At 38.0% G+C, this 17358-nt stretch overlaps 2 protein-coding genes across 2 annotated transcripts in view; both read left to right on the forward strand.

The window, feature by feature from the left end:
- The window catches only part of LOC127431017 (histone-lysine N-methyltransferase NSD2-like), a 37482-nt gene that overhangs the window by 11865 nt on the left and 8259 nt on the right, over positions 1–17358 (forward strand). Inside the window, exons 5-16 of the mRNA XM_051681196.1 lie at positions 34–146; positions 450–732; positions 1034–1134; positions 1848–1887; positions 2459–2628; positions 3992–4123; positions 7302–7425; positions 7549–7749; positions 8515–8694; positions 15127–15283; positions 15393–15598; positions 16215–16327. Of these exons, the coding sequence (XP_051537156.1) occupies positions 34–146; positions 450–732; positions 1034–1134; positions 1848–1887; positions 2459–2628; positions 3992–4123; positions 7302–7425; positions 7549–7749; positions 8515–8694; positions 15127–15283; positions 15393–15598; positions 16215–16327 (1820 nt within the window). The remainder of the gene's footprint in view (positions 1–33; positions 147–449; positions 733–1033; positions 1135–1847; positions 1888–2458; positions 2629–3991; positions 4124–7301; positions 7426–7548; positions 7750–8514; positions 8695–15126; positions 15284–15392; positions 15599–16214; positions 16328–17358) is intronic.
- LOC127431027 (uncharacterized) lies at positions 11774–15050 on the forward strand. The gene is made up of 2 exons (XM_051681217.1): positions 11774–13208; positions 14196–15050. The coding sequence occupies exons 1-2, from the start codon at positions 12578–12580 to the stop codon at positions 14504–14506; spliced, it is 942 nt and encodes a 313-aa protein (XP_051537177.1). The 5' UTR covers positions 11774–12577; the 3' UTR covers positions 14507–15050.

Below are 17358 nucleotides of genomic sequence, written 5' to 3' on the forward strand. Positions count from 1 at the left end.
TTAAGTGGGCTCAAAAATGTTTGTTTTTCACAGAATGCAAACGTATAAGAAAACCTAGCAAAAGACTCATAGAATGGACAGAGGAATACGATCAATTGTTTTCCACTAAGAAGAGAGCAAAAAAGAAACCTGAGTCATTTTCGAAGGTAGCTCAGTTTCAGCTAATAGAATAATAGTTTCTGCTAGCACTTTCTACTCTCCCTCATGTTGTTCAAAACCAAAATGACTTTCTTTTCTTATGAAACACAAAAGGAGATAATGGGCAGAATGAAGCCTCAGTCACCTTTCACCAACGTTTTGTTCCATTAAAGAAATACAGATTGGTTTGAACAACGTGAGAAAGAGTAAATTACAGAATTTTTATTTTTGGGGGAAGTAACTCTTTAAAGTTTTCTTATATTCTATTATTTAGTATAATATTCTGATAAATATTATGCATTTGGGAATAGGTTGAAAAACACAACTGCAGTGGCCCATTGGAGAAAACATCTGGTGAAAGTATACAGGAACCTCAGGTAATGGAACAAGGTGTGTCGAAATCACTGTCAGAAGTACAGACTCCTCCTCCAGAAGAGATGTCTAGGAGTACTTCTTCGATAAATACCACTCCATGTCAAGAGAGTCAAGTTTTGTCTGTAGACACGCTAACTCCGCCACCTGAAACTGTCCCATCTCCGTGTAGGGACATTTCTCAAAAAGAGCAGTTTCAAACCCAAAATGGTATAGCAGCTGGTAAGTAATTCTTAAGTTTACATAATAATTAAACTGTAAATGAATGCACCCATCCATCCTTTTTCTGAAGATGGGATTTATACTGTAGCCTATGCAAGCAAAAATTTTGATCGCTGTTAAAAATTTAGATGACACTCTTTTTTTCATATTAAAATGGTAGATGCAGAGGCCATGGACTGGAACTGCTTCATATAAACATATGTATTTTGTGAAAACTGATTGTCTTAAGTACATGCAGAAAATGAATTTACTCAAGTCAAAAATAATTTATTGCATCATATTTTTCATAATTTATGAATAGGTGATGGTGTGTGTCTAAGCACAAAGAGACAAAGGAAGCCCACCAAAAAGATTCTTGAAAGTTCCATTGAAGCTGAACCAATTCTCATGCCTAAAAGGAAGGTACTTCTAAAACTTACAATAAGTGATAGACAGATATATCGGCCAGGCCGATATTTTGCCATTTTGTGATTATCAACATCGGCCGATAACTGTGTTCACTTGGCCGATTAACAGAATTGTTAACTTTCCCTTATGTCAGTTCCAAAATCTACAAAGAACAATTTTTTACAAAGTATTTTTTACCCCAAGTTTAAGCAAATTTAATTAAATATTGTATAATTGTGTCATTTTAGAAATGTTGTGTAGATTTGATTGGCTGTTGTTAAAATGTATTATGTATTTCGCCAATTTTATTAGCCATCCTGCTCTCTAGATATCGGTATTGGCATTGGCCATTGAAAAACCAGTATCGGACGACCACTACTTAGAAGTGTTTTGCAAAGTTCACTCAAGTTAGCCAGTGAATGTTTGTTATAAAGAACAGCAAGTACATTTAATACTTATTCAGATTTTAGTGTAGAAAAAATTTAAGCACATAAAATACAATGCACTGATAGAAGACAATTTTAACACAATTGTAAGACAAAAAAGAATTAACAGCATAACTCTAGCCTGCTCAAATAATACAATTTATTAGGAATATATGGACATATAGTATTGTGGTAATGCCTTAAAAGACCATTGTAGCTTTTTTGGCAGATAAAATATTGCAAATATTATTGTTGGAAGAAATTAAAATGAGAAGATTGGCCTAATGCTATTATCATTCACAGGTGAAGTCACAGAAGACATCTGGACATGCTGCTAGTTCAGGTTTGTTTATTGAGAGCCTTCAAAACTATTAATTAATCAAAACAAAGTTAATATATGGGAAGGCATTATTATTTTAGGAATATAGCCGGCAGTCAGAGAGAATTCCAGGCCATTTCACAATGGACTAATAGATGTCCATCCCTTTTGTTCAGCACTAATCTAGTCTGAAAACTGACCATTTTGTTTAATATTGGATGAATAACATAAGCATGTTGAGCTGTCTTGTCATAATTTGAAATCAGGTTCTACAAATTATGAACTGCTGCAGAACATCCAGCAGTTATTGGTGTGTTTACAAAGTAAACATGGATTACATCAGAACTAAGTCAATGATGACATCACAGAAACACAAGGAAAAGAATGAATTAGGTGTCCTCGTTTTTTTGCCATTTAACCTGTATCATTGAGTCCCACAACCATCATCTTATTAACTGGTTGGTAGCGGAAGTTAAACTGGTGGTCAAAATATATTCAGGTATCATGTGGTTTGCCAAATGTCTGGGCAATTTTCTTTATTATGTTAAAGTTTTGTATGTATAATAAGTATGTTTTTATTGTTTTGTAAATGAAGGGATGGGTCAACAATCATCAAAATGTAAGATTAAGATATCTTCTAATGCCATCAACACAGCAACTGCCCCAATCTTAAAAAGCACAGAGAAGGAGACAGAAATGGCCCCTACTGTTCCTCAGCCAGTTAACCCAGAACCTGAGATTGTTTCAGATGCTCTGGACTCAGAGGTCAGTACAATGAACTCTTCAAAATAGAGTTCAATCGAAACAAAAATTGTAAAAAACAAAATAAATTCAATCTTATACAAATATTATACACTTATTGGTGACTTTTTTTGGAATACCTGTAACACTACTCATTTATCCAAATGTATTTTCAGCCGATCATGTAGCAGCAAAAGTGTTATAAAAACCTTCCCTGCATTCACTTAATTAATTTAACATACTTTACTCGCCAACTTCTCCATGGAACTGCCTAAGCCCTCGATCACTTAACAAATGCCACAACAAACAGTGAACTTAAGGTAGCTACAAGTATTGTGCATTAAATGTCAATCTAACCTCTTCCAATGACAAACTTTTTAATGTACCTAACTTAACTTACAAGTGTAAGTAGCTTTCCCTTCCATCATACACTCTACTTGTCCTTCCCTGTGGCCTTAGAAAAGTGTATCTTATAACATGGCTACTAAGTGTAATTCGCAACCTAGTCTCATAGAATAAATGTTAATATAACGGAATTTTTGCAAACTGAGTTCACATGCCACATTTCATCGCAGTTTCCTGGTAAAATTAACAGTAGTGGCGCTACAACAACTGTGAGTTTTATTGACTTTCACACAAATTATGTGTACAATGGCTGATTATGAATTTATAAACACATATTTTTCTCTATTACTCACACACTGCTTTATTATGTCATCGAAACACTTCTACTCTAACGTATTATTTAGAAAAACTATACATTTTAACGCTTGTACTACAGACTGACCTACATTTACACACTTAATCCAATGCAATTAGCTTCCGGGGTAGCTCACCTGACAGAGTGTTGGACTTTGGACTTGGACCATGGTTCAAGACCAGTCAAACACGCAAGCTGACACGCGAGATGAAAGTGTCATAGAAGAGAAACAAGATGATGTGGTTTCTTCAGAAAATGTGCTTTTCATTTCTCATTTTGTTTTAGGACACTATTGGTTAGGTTTAAGTAAAAGTTTTAAATTAGGGAGGTACGTTTCACTGATTAAAATTTAACATTGGCTTAAAAACCTTGTGTGATTACAAAACCATTTCACTCGCTTTTGGCACCCCCCGCTGGACATTTCACTGGGAAACTGCTGCAAAACATGTAATAAAGCATGCATGCACTTTTATTTTACAAAAATGGTGCCATGGTCACGAAATTTTTATGAGATCAGGCTGGTAATTCTGCAGTGCTATAACTACTGTAGCTGCTCACGTAGTCTGTTCACATGTTACATGTGCAGCTTTGGTGTCTCAAAGTTAAGACATCAACCTTCCTAAATGTTGCATTAAAATAAAGTATAGTCATTTCAAAACTAACCGTCATATCTGACATTTCATTTAGATGTTTGTACCTAGTTCTGACTTATGTTCTGTGAAAGAAGACAATTCACAGTCTGATGAAGGACATTTGGCTAATAAGAAGTTCTCGGGGGAGAAAGGGGGCTGCACCTTATTCAAGGAGAATGTGTGTCAGGTAAGTATGTTTCCCTCTGTCACAAATTTTGTTATTACCAAAACTGAAAGCACCGATATTAGGTCTGCAACTAACGATTATTTTGATAATCGATTAATCTAACGATTATTAGAGCGATTATTCAACTATTCAGCAATTATTGCAATGATTAATCATTAGCTCTTAACCGATTATTCAGTTTGTGCCCTGACCTAAAAGATTGTATTAAACATGCTTACTAACAATAAAGAGGACAAAATCATCTTTTAAAAATAATTCTAAATTACATTCACTGAATTAAAGGGAAAAAAATACTTTTTATTATGTTTAATTCAGTAAAGAAATTCACTGCAAAAATCGTATTGTTATCAAGTGTTTTTGTCTTGTTTTACATTTAAAATTGTCTAAAAAGCCTTAAAACAAGATACATTTACTTGAGAAGCAACATATAAGATATTTAGACTTGCTTTAAGAGAAGGTATTTTAAATATAAGTGTATTTTGTATATACAGTTGAAGTTAGAAGTTTACATACATTTAGGTTGAAGTCATTAAACTATTTTTTTAACTAATCCACAGATTTTATATTAGCAAACTATAGTTTTGGCAAGTCGTTTAGGACACCTACTTTATGCATGACATGAGTAATTTTTCCAACAATTGTTTACAGACAGATTGTTTCACTTTTAATTGACTATATCACAAGTCCAGTGGGTCAGAAGTTTACAAACACTAAGCTAACTGTGCCTTTAAGCAGCTTGGAAAATTCCAGAAAATTATGTCAAACCTTTAGGCAATTAGCCAATTAGCTTCTGATAGGCTAATTGGAACCTACCTTGTGCCACTTTGTTGACATCATGGGAAAATAAAAAGAAATCGGCCAAGACCTCCAAAAATTGTGGACCTCCACAAGTCTGGTTCATCCTTGAGAGCAATTTCCAAATGCCTAAAGGTACCACGTTTATCTATACAAACAATAGTATGCAAGTATAAACACCATGGGACCACGCAGCCATCATACTGCTCAGGAAGGAGATGCATTCTGTCTCCTAGAGATGAACGTAGTTTGGTGTGAAAAGTGAAAATCAATCCCAGAACAACAGCAAAGGACCCTGTGAAGATGCTGGAGGAAACAGGTAGACAAGTATCTATATCCACAGTAAAACAAGACCTATATCGACATAACCTGAAAGGCTGCTCAGCAAGAAAAAAGCCACTGCTCCAAAACTGCCATAAAAAGCCAGATTATAGTCTGCATGTGCACATGGGGACAAAGATCTTACTTTTTGGAGAAATGTCCTCTGGTCTGATGAAAAAAATATTGAACTGTTTGGCCATAATGAACAAGTTATGTTTGGAGGAAAAAGGGTGAGGCTTGCAAGCCGAAGAACACCATCCCAACCATGAAGCATGAGGTTGGCAGCATCATGTTGTTGGGGCACTTTGCTGTAGGAGAGAATGGTGCAGTTCACAAAACAGACGGCATCATGAAGGAAGTAAAATTATGTGGATATATTGAAGCAACATCTCAAGACATCAGCCAGGAAGTTAAAGCTTGGTCGCAAATGGGTCTTCCAAATGGACAATGACACCAAGCATACCTCCAAAATTGTGGCAAAATGGCTTAAGGACAACAAAGTCAAGTTACTGGAGTGGCCATCACAATGCCCTGACCTCAATCCAATAGAAAATTTGTGGGCAGAACTGAAAAAGCGTGTGCGAGCAAGGAGGCCTACAAACCTGACTCAGTTATACCAGTTCTGTCTGGAGGAATGGGCCAAAATTCCAGCAACTTATTTTGAGAAGTTTGTGAAAGGCTACCTAAAACATTTGACCCAAGTTAAACAATTTAAAGGCAATGCTACCAAATACAAACAAAGTGTATGTAAACTTCTGACCCACTGGGAATGTGATGAAAGAAATAAAAGCTGAAATAAATCATTCTCTATACTATTTTTCTGACATTTCACATTCTTAAAATAAAGTAGTGATCCTAACTGACATAAGACAGGTAATGTTTTCTATGATTAAATGTCAGTTTAGAATGTATTTGACTAAGGTGGATATAAACTTCTGACTTCAACTGTAAGTGTATTTTTTCACATGGTTATACTTCTGTGAGTGTATAATGGGGCGAAGACTACCTCTCTCACCTTTCTGTTCACTTCAATCCATCTTTAACTCACACACACACACACACACACACACACACAAAAAAAACTCTTATTAATAAAGCTGCGTATTGCCAATCTTCTTCACGATAAGAAACGCACAATGACATATATTATGATTCAATAAGTCGCGAGCCATCACGTTTTAATCTAGCTCCAATTATTTAACAACGAGAGTGTTTCTGTATTTACTTATTTTGTATTTTTGCATTACAATTCCCTCATACTTTGTGATCTACATCACCTGAAACTGTTTGGAAAGTTTTGAGTGCATCTGGACTGTGATCTGTGTAGTTCTTCTTCTCAGTCAGGCGCGAACTACAGTGCTGCTTTTGCTCGTCATCATCAGAGTTTATTGTGATTTCATGTTACGTTAAATGAGATGAAACGACTGCTCAACAATGAAAATGCTTGTCGACAATTTTTTATTGTCGACTTTGTCGATAACATCGACTAATTGTTTCAGCCCTATATGCATGAAAAATTACTGCATATCTGTAGCACTATACAGAATGACAATGACCTGTATTTGTTATACTTATTGGGATAATTTCTCCAAGCTAAACCATAGACCAAATTTTCCCACACCAAACAAAAGTACACTTTCAAATGATATTTTTAGTTGGACACACTTTTGTAACATTTTTAAGACTTAAAATAGATAGCTTAATCTCAGTTTTGCAAAGCTAATTGGTTTAGCTAATCATTCAAAATAAACTTCTCACTAATTTCAATAGACAATAGCTGTGTTTGTAAAAGCATACTACCATGCTACTCATTACATAATACAGTATGTATACTGTACACATTATGCAGATTTTCAGTATGCTTGACAACAATGTAGCATACAACCATTTTAAATTCTAAGCATTGCATAGCATTGCTATTTCACACACTATTTAGAAAATAGTAGGCAGTAAACAGCACAGACTGTGCAGTAGTAGTGGACTATGCTAGTATTGCTTTCCAAAGATAGCCAGAAATGTAAGAAATATTTTAATGACTTCTTCCTCTGCTTTGTTTCTAAAGGTGTGTGAGAAGCAGGGAGATTTGCTTCTATGTGAGGGACAGTGCTGTGGGACATTTCACCCACAATGCATAGGACTGAAAGAGTCTCCCATAGGACAGTTTTTATGTCAGGAGTGCACATCTGGTGAGTACCTGCTTCATAATACACATGCCACTTTTAACACTTTTGAAGGCTTCCAGTAATTTTACTGTTTTATTGCTTCTTGGAAGTGTAACCTATTTATTTATCATTATTATGTTGCAATAGGTGTACACTCATGCTTTACTTGTAAGGGCCTGAGTGACGATGTTAGGCGTTGTATGCTTCCTGAATGTGGGAAGTTCTACCATGGAGAGTGTGTTGCCAGCCATGCGCCCACAGTGCCTCTGAACCTGGCCTTTCGTTGTCCCCTCCATGTCTGTCTGGCGTGTTTCATCACAAACCCAGCCAATCCGGCCATATCTAAAGGTTTGTTGTGCTTAGTGCGATAAATGGGCTTCATCTTTCAAAGTTTGAAAGTATTATAATATAAAGGGAGCTATATATTCTCATTTATAAAGACCTATTTATATTCAGTGAGAAAATAAGAAGCATGATGCAGTATTTTAAAGGCAACATTTTGTTTGCTAAATTAAATAATTAGCTTTTATATTGTCATTGAACTATAGCCAAAAGAAATTATACAAATATTTACTGTAAAATATGTACTTAATATTATCGTAAGTTGACATTTTATCCTTTTCTGCCCAATATTAGAGTGATGTTAGATGTATAAACCTGAAAAGAAACATTTTCAATTAAATTCCGATTCATTTGTGTAGCGATTTTTTTTTATTTTTTTTTTTTACAGTAAATATTGTTCCAAAGCAGATTTACAAAGAAAATTATATTACAATCCCCCACTGAGCAAGCTAAAGGCAACAGTGGCAAGTAGAATCACAATAGAGTGACACAAGTACAAACTATTCTTGAAGAATGAATACTCATAAATAAGATTTTTATTTTATTTTTTCACAAAACTTGTTGCAGATTTGTTTTCCTACTGTTAAAAACTAAGGCTGTCAATACAATAAAATAATCACAGTTAATCCCATTTATTTCTATTTATTGAAAGCAGAATATAACTGTAATAATGATTTTTAAACATTTTGTGCACTTTTATCTGAAAATTTGACAGTATGATTGTGGGTGCATTTATTCTGAAATTTACAGTGTTTTGTGTCTTTGTCTCAGGCCAGCTAACTCACTGTGTCAGATGCCCTGTGGCATATCATGCCAATGACGACTGTATACCTGCTGGTACTGTCACACTGACCGACAGCATTATAGTGTGTCCCAATCACTTCACACCACGCAAAGGCTGCCGCAACCATGAACACGTCAACGTCAGCTGGTGCTTTGTCTGCTCAGAAGGTCAGTCCCTGCTGTGTAATAAAGGATTGTCCTGCTAGAATCATTTGAACCTCTGTTTATATAAATGTTTTACTTGTATTGTTCTAAACCATAATATTAAAGGTTAAAGGAATAGTTCAGCCAAAAATGATCATTCTCTCATCAAATATATGTGTTTATATCCTTACAATGCAAGTCAATGGGGTCCAAAACCTCCAAGCTCCAAAAAGGACATAAAGGAAGCATAAAGGTAATCTGTACCAGAGGTCGACTGATACTGGATTTTGCCGATACGATAAGTAAGGTGGTGGAAAAGGCCGATAACCGATTAATCGGCTGATAGTTTTTTTAAAATTGATATATAGAATGAAACATTTCTTGGTCTTTCCTTACTATGACGGGCACAGAAATAGAGGCCAAAAAAAATTATTATAATCCCCAGAAGCAGTTTATTGTTCAACCAAAATCCGAATAATAACCAGAAAAATTTCAATTTTGAAATGACAAAGACTTGGCTCCATTACAATGGTCTGTATGTAAGTATTTAACAAATTAAGTTTTTATAGCCTATATATACACCAGATGAAGAGTTTTGTGTGTGTATATATATATATATATATATATATATATATATATATATATATATATATATATATATATATATATACACACACACACTGGTGGCCAAAAGTTTGGAATAATGTACAGATTTTGCTCTTATGAAAAGAAATTGATACTTTTATTCACCAAAGTGGCATTCAACTGATCACAATGTATAGTCAGGACATTATTAACGTGAAAAATTACTATTACAATTTGAAAAAAATGTTCAGAACTTCTTAAACTACTTCAAAGAGTTCTCATCAAAAAATCCTCCACGTGCAGCAATGACAGCTTTGCAGATCTTTGGCATTCTAGCTGTCAGTTTGTCCAGATACTCAGGTGACATTTCACCCCACACTTCCTGTAGCACTTGCCATAGATGTGGCTGTCTTGTCGGGCACTTCTCATGCACCTTACAGTCTAACTGATCCCACAAAAGCTCAGTAGGTTTAAGATCCATAACACTCTTTTCCAATTATCTGTTGTCCAATATCTGTGTTACTTTGCCCACTCTAACCTTTTCTTTTTATTTTTCTGTTTCAAAAGTGGCTTTTTCTTAGTAATTCTTCCCATAAAGCTTGCATACTTGAGTCTTCTCTTTACTGTTGTACATGAAACTGGTGTTGAGCGGGTAGAATTCAATGAAGCTGTCAGCTGAGGACATGTGAGGCATCTATTTCTCAAACTAGAGACTCTGATGTACTTATCCTCTTGTTTAGTTGTACATCTGGGCCTTCCACATCTCTTTCTGTCCTTGTTAGAGCCAGTTGTCCTTTGTCTTTAAAGACTGTAGTGTACACCTTTGTATGAAATCTTAAGTTTTTTGGCAATTGCAAGCATTGTATAGCCTTCATTCCTCAAAATAATGATTGACTGATGAGTTTCTGGAGAAAGCTGTTTCTTTTTTGCCATTTTTGACCTAATATTTACCTAAAGACATGCCCGTCTATTGCATACTTTGGCAACTCAAAAACAAACACAAACACAAAGACAATGTTAAGCTTTATTTAACCAACCAAATAGCTTTCAAAAGTGATTTTCTAGTACCAGATTAGCAATTTAGCATGATTACTCAAGATAAGGTGTTGGAGTGATGGCTGCTAGAAATGGGGCCTGTCTAGATTTGATCAAAAATGACTTTTCTTCAATTAGTGACGGTGCTGTTTTTTACATCAGTAATGTCCTGACTATACTTTGTGATCAGTTGAATGCCACTTTGGTGAATTAAACCAGTTCCTTCCGAAACAGCAAAATCTGTACATTATTCCAAACTTTTGGCCACCAGTGTATATTTCACCAGTTGATTTTTATTGATTGAGGAATCAAAAACTGATGAAAAGAATAATAAGAAAAAACTCGGAATCTTTAACTATCGGCACAGATTTTTGCAGAAAACCGATAGTTCCAAAAGGCAACTATCAGCACCTGTTAATTGGTAAAACCGATATATCAGTCAACCTGTAATCCATACAATTAGAGTGTTTTAATCTATGTCTTCTGAAGCAATACGATTGGTTTTTGGGTTGAGAAACAGACCAAAATGGAACTCCTTTTTCACTATAAATCTTGACATTTACCTTTATGCTGCCTTTATGCTCTTTTTGGAGCTTGGAGGTTTTGGACCCTGTTGACTTGCATTGTATGGAAATTAGGGCTGTGTATCGATTACATATTTTAAAGAATTAATCTGAATTAATTATGGTTCATGATACATCACAACAATCATTAAAAAAATGTCACCATAAATATATTTAATTTATACTGGTATAGCTGGACCTTGACATCGTTGTCCCATGTCTTGTGTTTCGTGTCATGTCTTTGTGTGAGCGCACGGGTCCGGTTGTGAGTTACCGTTGTGCGCTCTTCGGTGAGGTCACGGTCCTGTCATTCTGTCAGGTTGGGTTTTTGTCTGGCGGGACCGTGACATCATCGTTCCCTGTCTGTCTTGTTTTTCGTGTACATTCTTTGTGTGAGCGCACGGGTCCGGTTGTGAGTTACCGCCATGCACTCTTCAGTTGGTCTTGTTCGTGTAAGGAGCATGGTTTCTGGATCCTGACTTCCTGTCTGGTTTGGTTTTGGTCTGTGTCGGGATCCGGACACTCATGCTCCATGTTCTGTTTGTTTGTTCTTTCTCTCCCTCGTGTGTCTCTCATGCTACCGGCGCGCGTGATCAGTGTTTCCATAGGAACACTGATTGTTCCCATGGGAATGATGATCATGGCGCTAATTAACGTACTAGCAGCACCCGTCTCCCCGCTGATTCCCTGCCCATTTAAACCATTCGTTGTGTCATTGTTGGGGCTGGACTGTTGAATGTAGTATGTTGTGTGTTATCATTATAGAAAGCTGTTTGATGTGAAGTAACTTCCCTCACTCTCTCTGCCTAGTTGGTCCTGTCTCGTGTATCTGTTTGGTTGCACATCTCTGCCTGCATGACAGGAGTGTGGTTACCTTCCAGTTTGCTATAAACTTGTTCCCTGCACTCATGAATCTTCAATGAAGGATTCCTCGGGAGAGTGGTTACCCTCCAGTTTGTTGTGTGCCAGTTCTCCATGCAAAAGGCTCTTCAGCGGAGGATTCCTTGTGGTTTCACTTCTCGCCTTCACGGCTTGCCTGCGGGAGCGCTGTTCATGGAGGATTCCTCACGAGTCTGCTGAAGTTTATTATTTACTGTGAATAAAACCTTGAACTGTTCCTCTGCTCTTGGGTCTCTTTGTCTCGCTCTCGCTCTCTGACAAAACAATCCAGCCATGTTGGACCCAGCAGAGGAGTCTACTCTTCTTTCCGCCCAGTCTCAGCAGGGAGCTTTTCTGGGACGTCAGCATGATCAAATCTCTGCTAATTACCGGGCTCTGGTGATGATGGCATTGCAGCTCGCTGAGCTCACCTCTGTCATACAACAATTCCACCAGTCTCCCGATACCGGCCTCACCCAGAAAGTGCCCTAACTGACTCTGGCAATTCCCCACGTTTCTGGACGCTTCGAGCCCTGCCCCAATCCTCCAGCCCTTTTCTCAGGTGAGGCGGACTCTTGTTGCACCTTCCTTAAACAAAGTGCTGTGTACTTCTCATTGCAGCCCTCTGCTTTCCCGTCGGAGTCAGTGAAGGTGGCATACGTCATCACACTCCTCACCGGAAGTGCCACTGTTTAGTCCTAGAATTTGCCACGGAGCTCTGCCGAGTGTTTGATCCGGCCCTGCTGTAGTGTGGATCAGCCAGTCATGCTGTTTCTGCTTTGGTGGATGCCTGAGCTGAAGGGAGCTTCAAGAATATCGACGTGGTGTCCAAGTTGCAAGTTCTGATGGTCCAGTTTGACGAACCTATCACTGCCCGGAGGAGGCTGAGGAGCAGCCGGGCGTTCACCGCCGCGGAGGCCATTCCCCTGCTGCTGCCAGCGCCCACGTTCACTGAAGCCGTTCCCCTGCTGCTGCCAGCGCCCACGTTCACTGAGGCCGTTCTCCTGCCGCTGCCAGTGCCCACGACCACGGAGGTCGTTCCCTTGACACTGTCTGTGCCCACGGCCACGGAGGCCGTTTCCCCTTCCCTGCCTGTGCTCATGACCACGAAGGTCGTTCCCCTGTCACTGTCTGTGCCCACAGCCTCGGAGGCTGTTCCCCAGTCCATGTCGGTCTTCACGGCCACAGAGGCAGTTCCCTTGTCACTGCCAGTGCTCACAGCTACAGAAGCTGTTCCCCTGTCACTGCACTGCCTGTACTCACAACCATGGAGGCTGTTCCCCAGTCCATATCGGTCTTCACAGCCATGGAGGCTGTTCCCCTGTCACTGCCAGTGCTCAAAGCCACAGAAGCTGTTCCCCTGTCACTACCTGTGCTCACAGCCACGGAGGACGTTCCCCAGTTGCAGCTCTCTGTGCTCGCGGAGGCCTTTCCCCTGTCACGGCCAGTATCCATGGAGGCCATTCCCCTGCCGCAGTAAGTGCCCACATTAGAGCTTACCACAGCTATATATATATATATATATATATATATATATATATATATATATATATATATATATATACAATCAACATTTAAACATTTAAGCATACGCCTTCAGATCAAAAGATTTTTAAGATCATGAGAAACATTTCAATCAAGTGTTTCAAAACTTTTGACCGGTAGTGTGTGTATGTGTGTATATATATATATATATATATATATATATATATATATATATATATATATATAAATATATAATAATCATACTCGCTTAAAACTATACTACACTCTCCACGCCACACCTGAGAGCCCTCCAAAAACTCCAAATACTTTCCCCATTTCCGGACAAACAATGTTAGTGCTTGTTTTGTTTGTCTTGTCTTTTGTTTGATGTTCCCATTTTGTCCTGTATTTGTGTGAGAGCACGGGTCCAGTTGTGAGTTACCACCATTCGCTCTTCGGTGATGTCGCAATCCTGTCATTCTGTCAGGCTGGGATTTTGTATTGCGGGACCGTGACATCGTCATTACCTGTCTGTCTTGTGTTTCGTGTACATTCTTTGTGTGAGCGCACGGGTCTGGTTGTGAGTTACCGCCGTGCGCTCTTCAGTTGGTCTTGTTCGTGTCCGGAGCATGTTGTCTGGATCCTGACTTCCTGTCTGGTTCGGTTTCGGTCTGTGTCGGGATTCGGACACTCATGTTCTGTTTGTTTTTTCTTTCTCTCCCTCATGTGTCTCTCAAGCTGATGGCGTGTGTGATCAGTGTGTCCATGGGAACACTGATTGTTCCCATGGGAACGCTGATTATGCCGCTAATTAACGTACTGGCAGCACCTGTCTCCTCTCTGATTCCCTGCCCATTTAAAGCCTTCGTTGTGACATTGTCGGGGCTGTATTGTTGAATGTAGTCTGTAGTATGTTGTGTGTTATCATTATAGAAAGCTGTTTGATGTGAAGTAACTTCCCTCACTCTCTCTGCCTAGTTGGTCCTGTCTCGTGTATCTGTTTGGTTGCCCGTCTCTGCCCGAGTGTCAGGAGTGTGGTTTCCTTCCAGTCTGCTGTACACTTGTTCCCTGCCTCACGAATCTGCAACGGAGGATTCCTCGTCTCTGCCCGCGTGTCGGGAGAGTGGTTACCCTCCAGTCTGCTGTGCACTAGTTCTTCATTAAAAAGGCTCTTCAGCGGAGGACTCCTTGTGGTTCTGCTCCTCGCCTTCACAGCTTGTGCTCACCTGTGGGAGCACTCTTCACGGAGGATTCTCACGACTCTGCTGAAGTTTATTATTTACTGTTAATAAATCCTTTGAACTGTTCCTCTGCTCTTGGGTCTCTTTGTAGTGCTCTCACTGTTTTGTCAATACTTTGTCTCAAAGAACTTGCAAGAAATTGGTTAGTCATCATTTATTTTCATTATTTAAATATGTTCAGGTTAAAATGTTCAGGGGGTTTTTTGCGGATAGAATTAATTTGACACATTTTACAGGTAATAATCTTTGGTATAAGTATATGTATATATGCCATAAAATCAGTGGACATGCTGTAATTAGAAGTTGGTCAAAATCTTCTGGCTTTCAGATGAAAGCGAGTGAGCGTTTTCAGGCAATGCAAAGAGATATGGCAATTGGTCCACGCCTGGTTCACTGCTTGCACGTGAAGTCTCCATTCTCTGTACAGTAAATGCACGGTGTCACCACCAGTGTCACCAAACAGAATTGCAAAAATAATCACCTTAAAATTAATAGCCTTAGAATTCATTATAATGAGTTGTTAAAACTAATTTAGCCTAACCTTATTAATTTCGTGTTAAGGAACTTTTAATATATTGTTCCCTTATAGAAACTTTCTATGACCTTATCAGACACATTTCCTCATCAGAAGCATTTCCTCTCTGTGTTTGTATCACTTCTCTGTACAGGAGGTAGTCTGCTGTGTTGTGAATCATGTCCTGCAGCATTCCACCGAGAGTGTCTGAGTATTGACATGCCAGAAGGCAGCTGGTACTGCAACGACTGTCGTGCTGGAAGAAAACCGCACTACAAGGAGGTAGTGTGGGTTAAAGTGGGCCGCTACAGGTCAGCATGCACAAAACTTCCTTTCAAACGTTTAATAATATCATCATTCTTGACTTGTACAATCATTCTACACTGTTTTTAAATCAGTTTTTGTTCTATTATTTGTTAGATGGTGGCCAGCAGAGGTCAGCCATCCCAAAAACATCCCAGAGAATATCTTACGCATAAGACACGATATCGGAGAGTTCCCGGTTCTTTTCTTTGGCTCTAATGACTATCTGTGGACCTACCAAGCCCGTGTTTTCCCTTACATGGAAGGTGACGCCAACAGTAAAGAAAAAATGGGAAAGGGAATTGACTCTACCTATAAGAAAGGTATCTTTTGCATAACCTACTGCTAAAATGTGGTTCTTTATGTAGCTGAAATGAGTGTTGAAGTGTCCCTAAAGAGGTCATATCAGACATTTTTATTATTTAACTTTTTCCACTTACATTCACTTGTAAGTAATGTAAGTAAAGTTTTGCCAGCAAAAGCAGTCAGAATGTAGTTTTTAAAGATGTAGTTTTTTCCCACCCTCTCTCTGATCCTAAGATAAGGCCTTTCTTTTTCTTTTTTTATTAAAACATAGTTTTGAACTGCCCCATCCAACAGTCATAATGATGTGCAGAGAGACAACAGTTGTATATCTATCTGACATTTTTTCTTATTACCGCACCCGTGACCAGGTCATGCCAAAATGTATTGATCTGTCTGATATCAGTAAGTAATTTTCTTTTCTTTTCTTTTTTTTGACTGGAGAGGAAATTTTGGGTTTTGAAAGTTACATTGCATTTTATTCCTTTATCAAGTTATTATTTTTTTTTTTTATCTTAAAAGATCAAGGAAAATCTGATTCCTCATGAGGTGGCCCCTTTTGAAGCATCAGAGTTTTAAATAATTGTCAAAAAAAGAGTAATATTTCTCAAATTCAAATGCTCAATATGGTTTCAGCTTTGGAAGAAGCTGCCAAAAGGTTTAAAGAACTGCAGGCCGAGAAAGAACTAAGACAACTCCAGGAGGACAGAAGAAATCACAAGAAACCTCCACCTTACAAACACATCAAGGTACTTGTCCATAGTGAGATGTACACTAAGAGATTTAATCCCAGCTTTTAGTTATACCAGATAAAGGTTGAATGATTGTGGATTTTGCCGGTACGATAACTAAGGTGGTGGAAAAGGCTGACAACCGATTAATCGGCCGATAGCATTTAAAATCGATTTATAGAATATAAAAAAAATAAAATCATAGTTTTGCCTTTCTATGGCAGGCACAGACATAGAGGCTACAAGAACCAAAAATGAATAAAATTCCAGAATTGCATTTGCAACCAAAATCCCACTAATTACGCGGGACTTTTATCTATAAACAAGCCCAAAATATACGTACTTATTTTGGGACTCTTATTTTGAAATGACAGAGACTTGGCTCCGGTACAGTGCTCTATATTTGAGTATTTTTAATTTATTAAGTGTTATTTATTTTAAGTATTTTTTATTTATTAATGATTTAGATTAAGTACTAGATTAAGGACATTGTAATTGAAGTTGGAGACATGATGTGCTGACGGGGCATGTTTCCATATAATTGCATTTTTCTTTGCATATCTTCCCTCAATTTGATTATAAAATCAAATAACAATATATGCATTGAAGTGAGGATAAAAATATGGATTAATATTGTCAATGATGATAGATTGTTTTTATTTTACCTTTAGAGGCCATTTTTATACTGTAGAACAAAGTCGTTTTAAAGCTGAAGTATGTAATTTCTGCGAAACTAGCACCACGAACGTAATTGCAAAAATAACATTTTCTATACAGCTTTCCGAATTTGCCCCTAGTCTGCTGTTCTTCGAACCGTCAGATAGTCCTGCCCCCAACTCATGCCATTGGTTGAGTAACATTGTTGGGGTGGGTCTAAGCGGGTCCCTCAAAACAAACACAGGAATTTTTATAGTGCCACAGAGACACAGTGTTTACAGTTTTCGAGAAAATTAACCTATGAATGGCTTTCTTATAGTTGTCTCCGCATATTAAGCTGAGATAGAAGTATTTTAACACTGAAAAAGTTATAACTTTTTCAGCTTTAATTA

Source organism: Myxocyprinus asiaticus, chromosome 40 (assembly GCF_019703515.2).
Source record: "Myxocyprinus asiaticus isolate MX2 ecotype Aquarium Trade chromosome 40, UBuf_Myxa_2, whole genome shotgun sequence".
NCBI lineage: Eukaryota > Metazoa > Chordata > Actinopteri > Cypriniformes > Catostomidae > Myxocyprinus > Myxocyprinus asiaticus.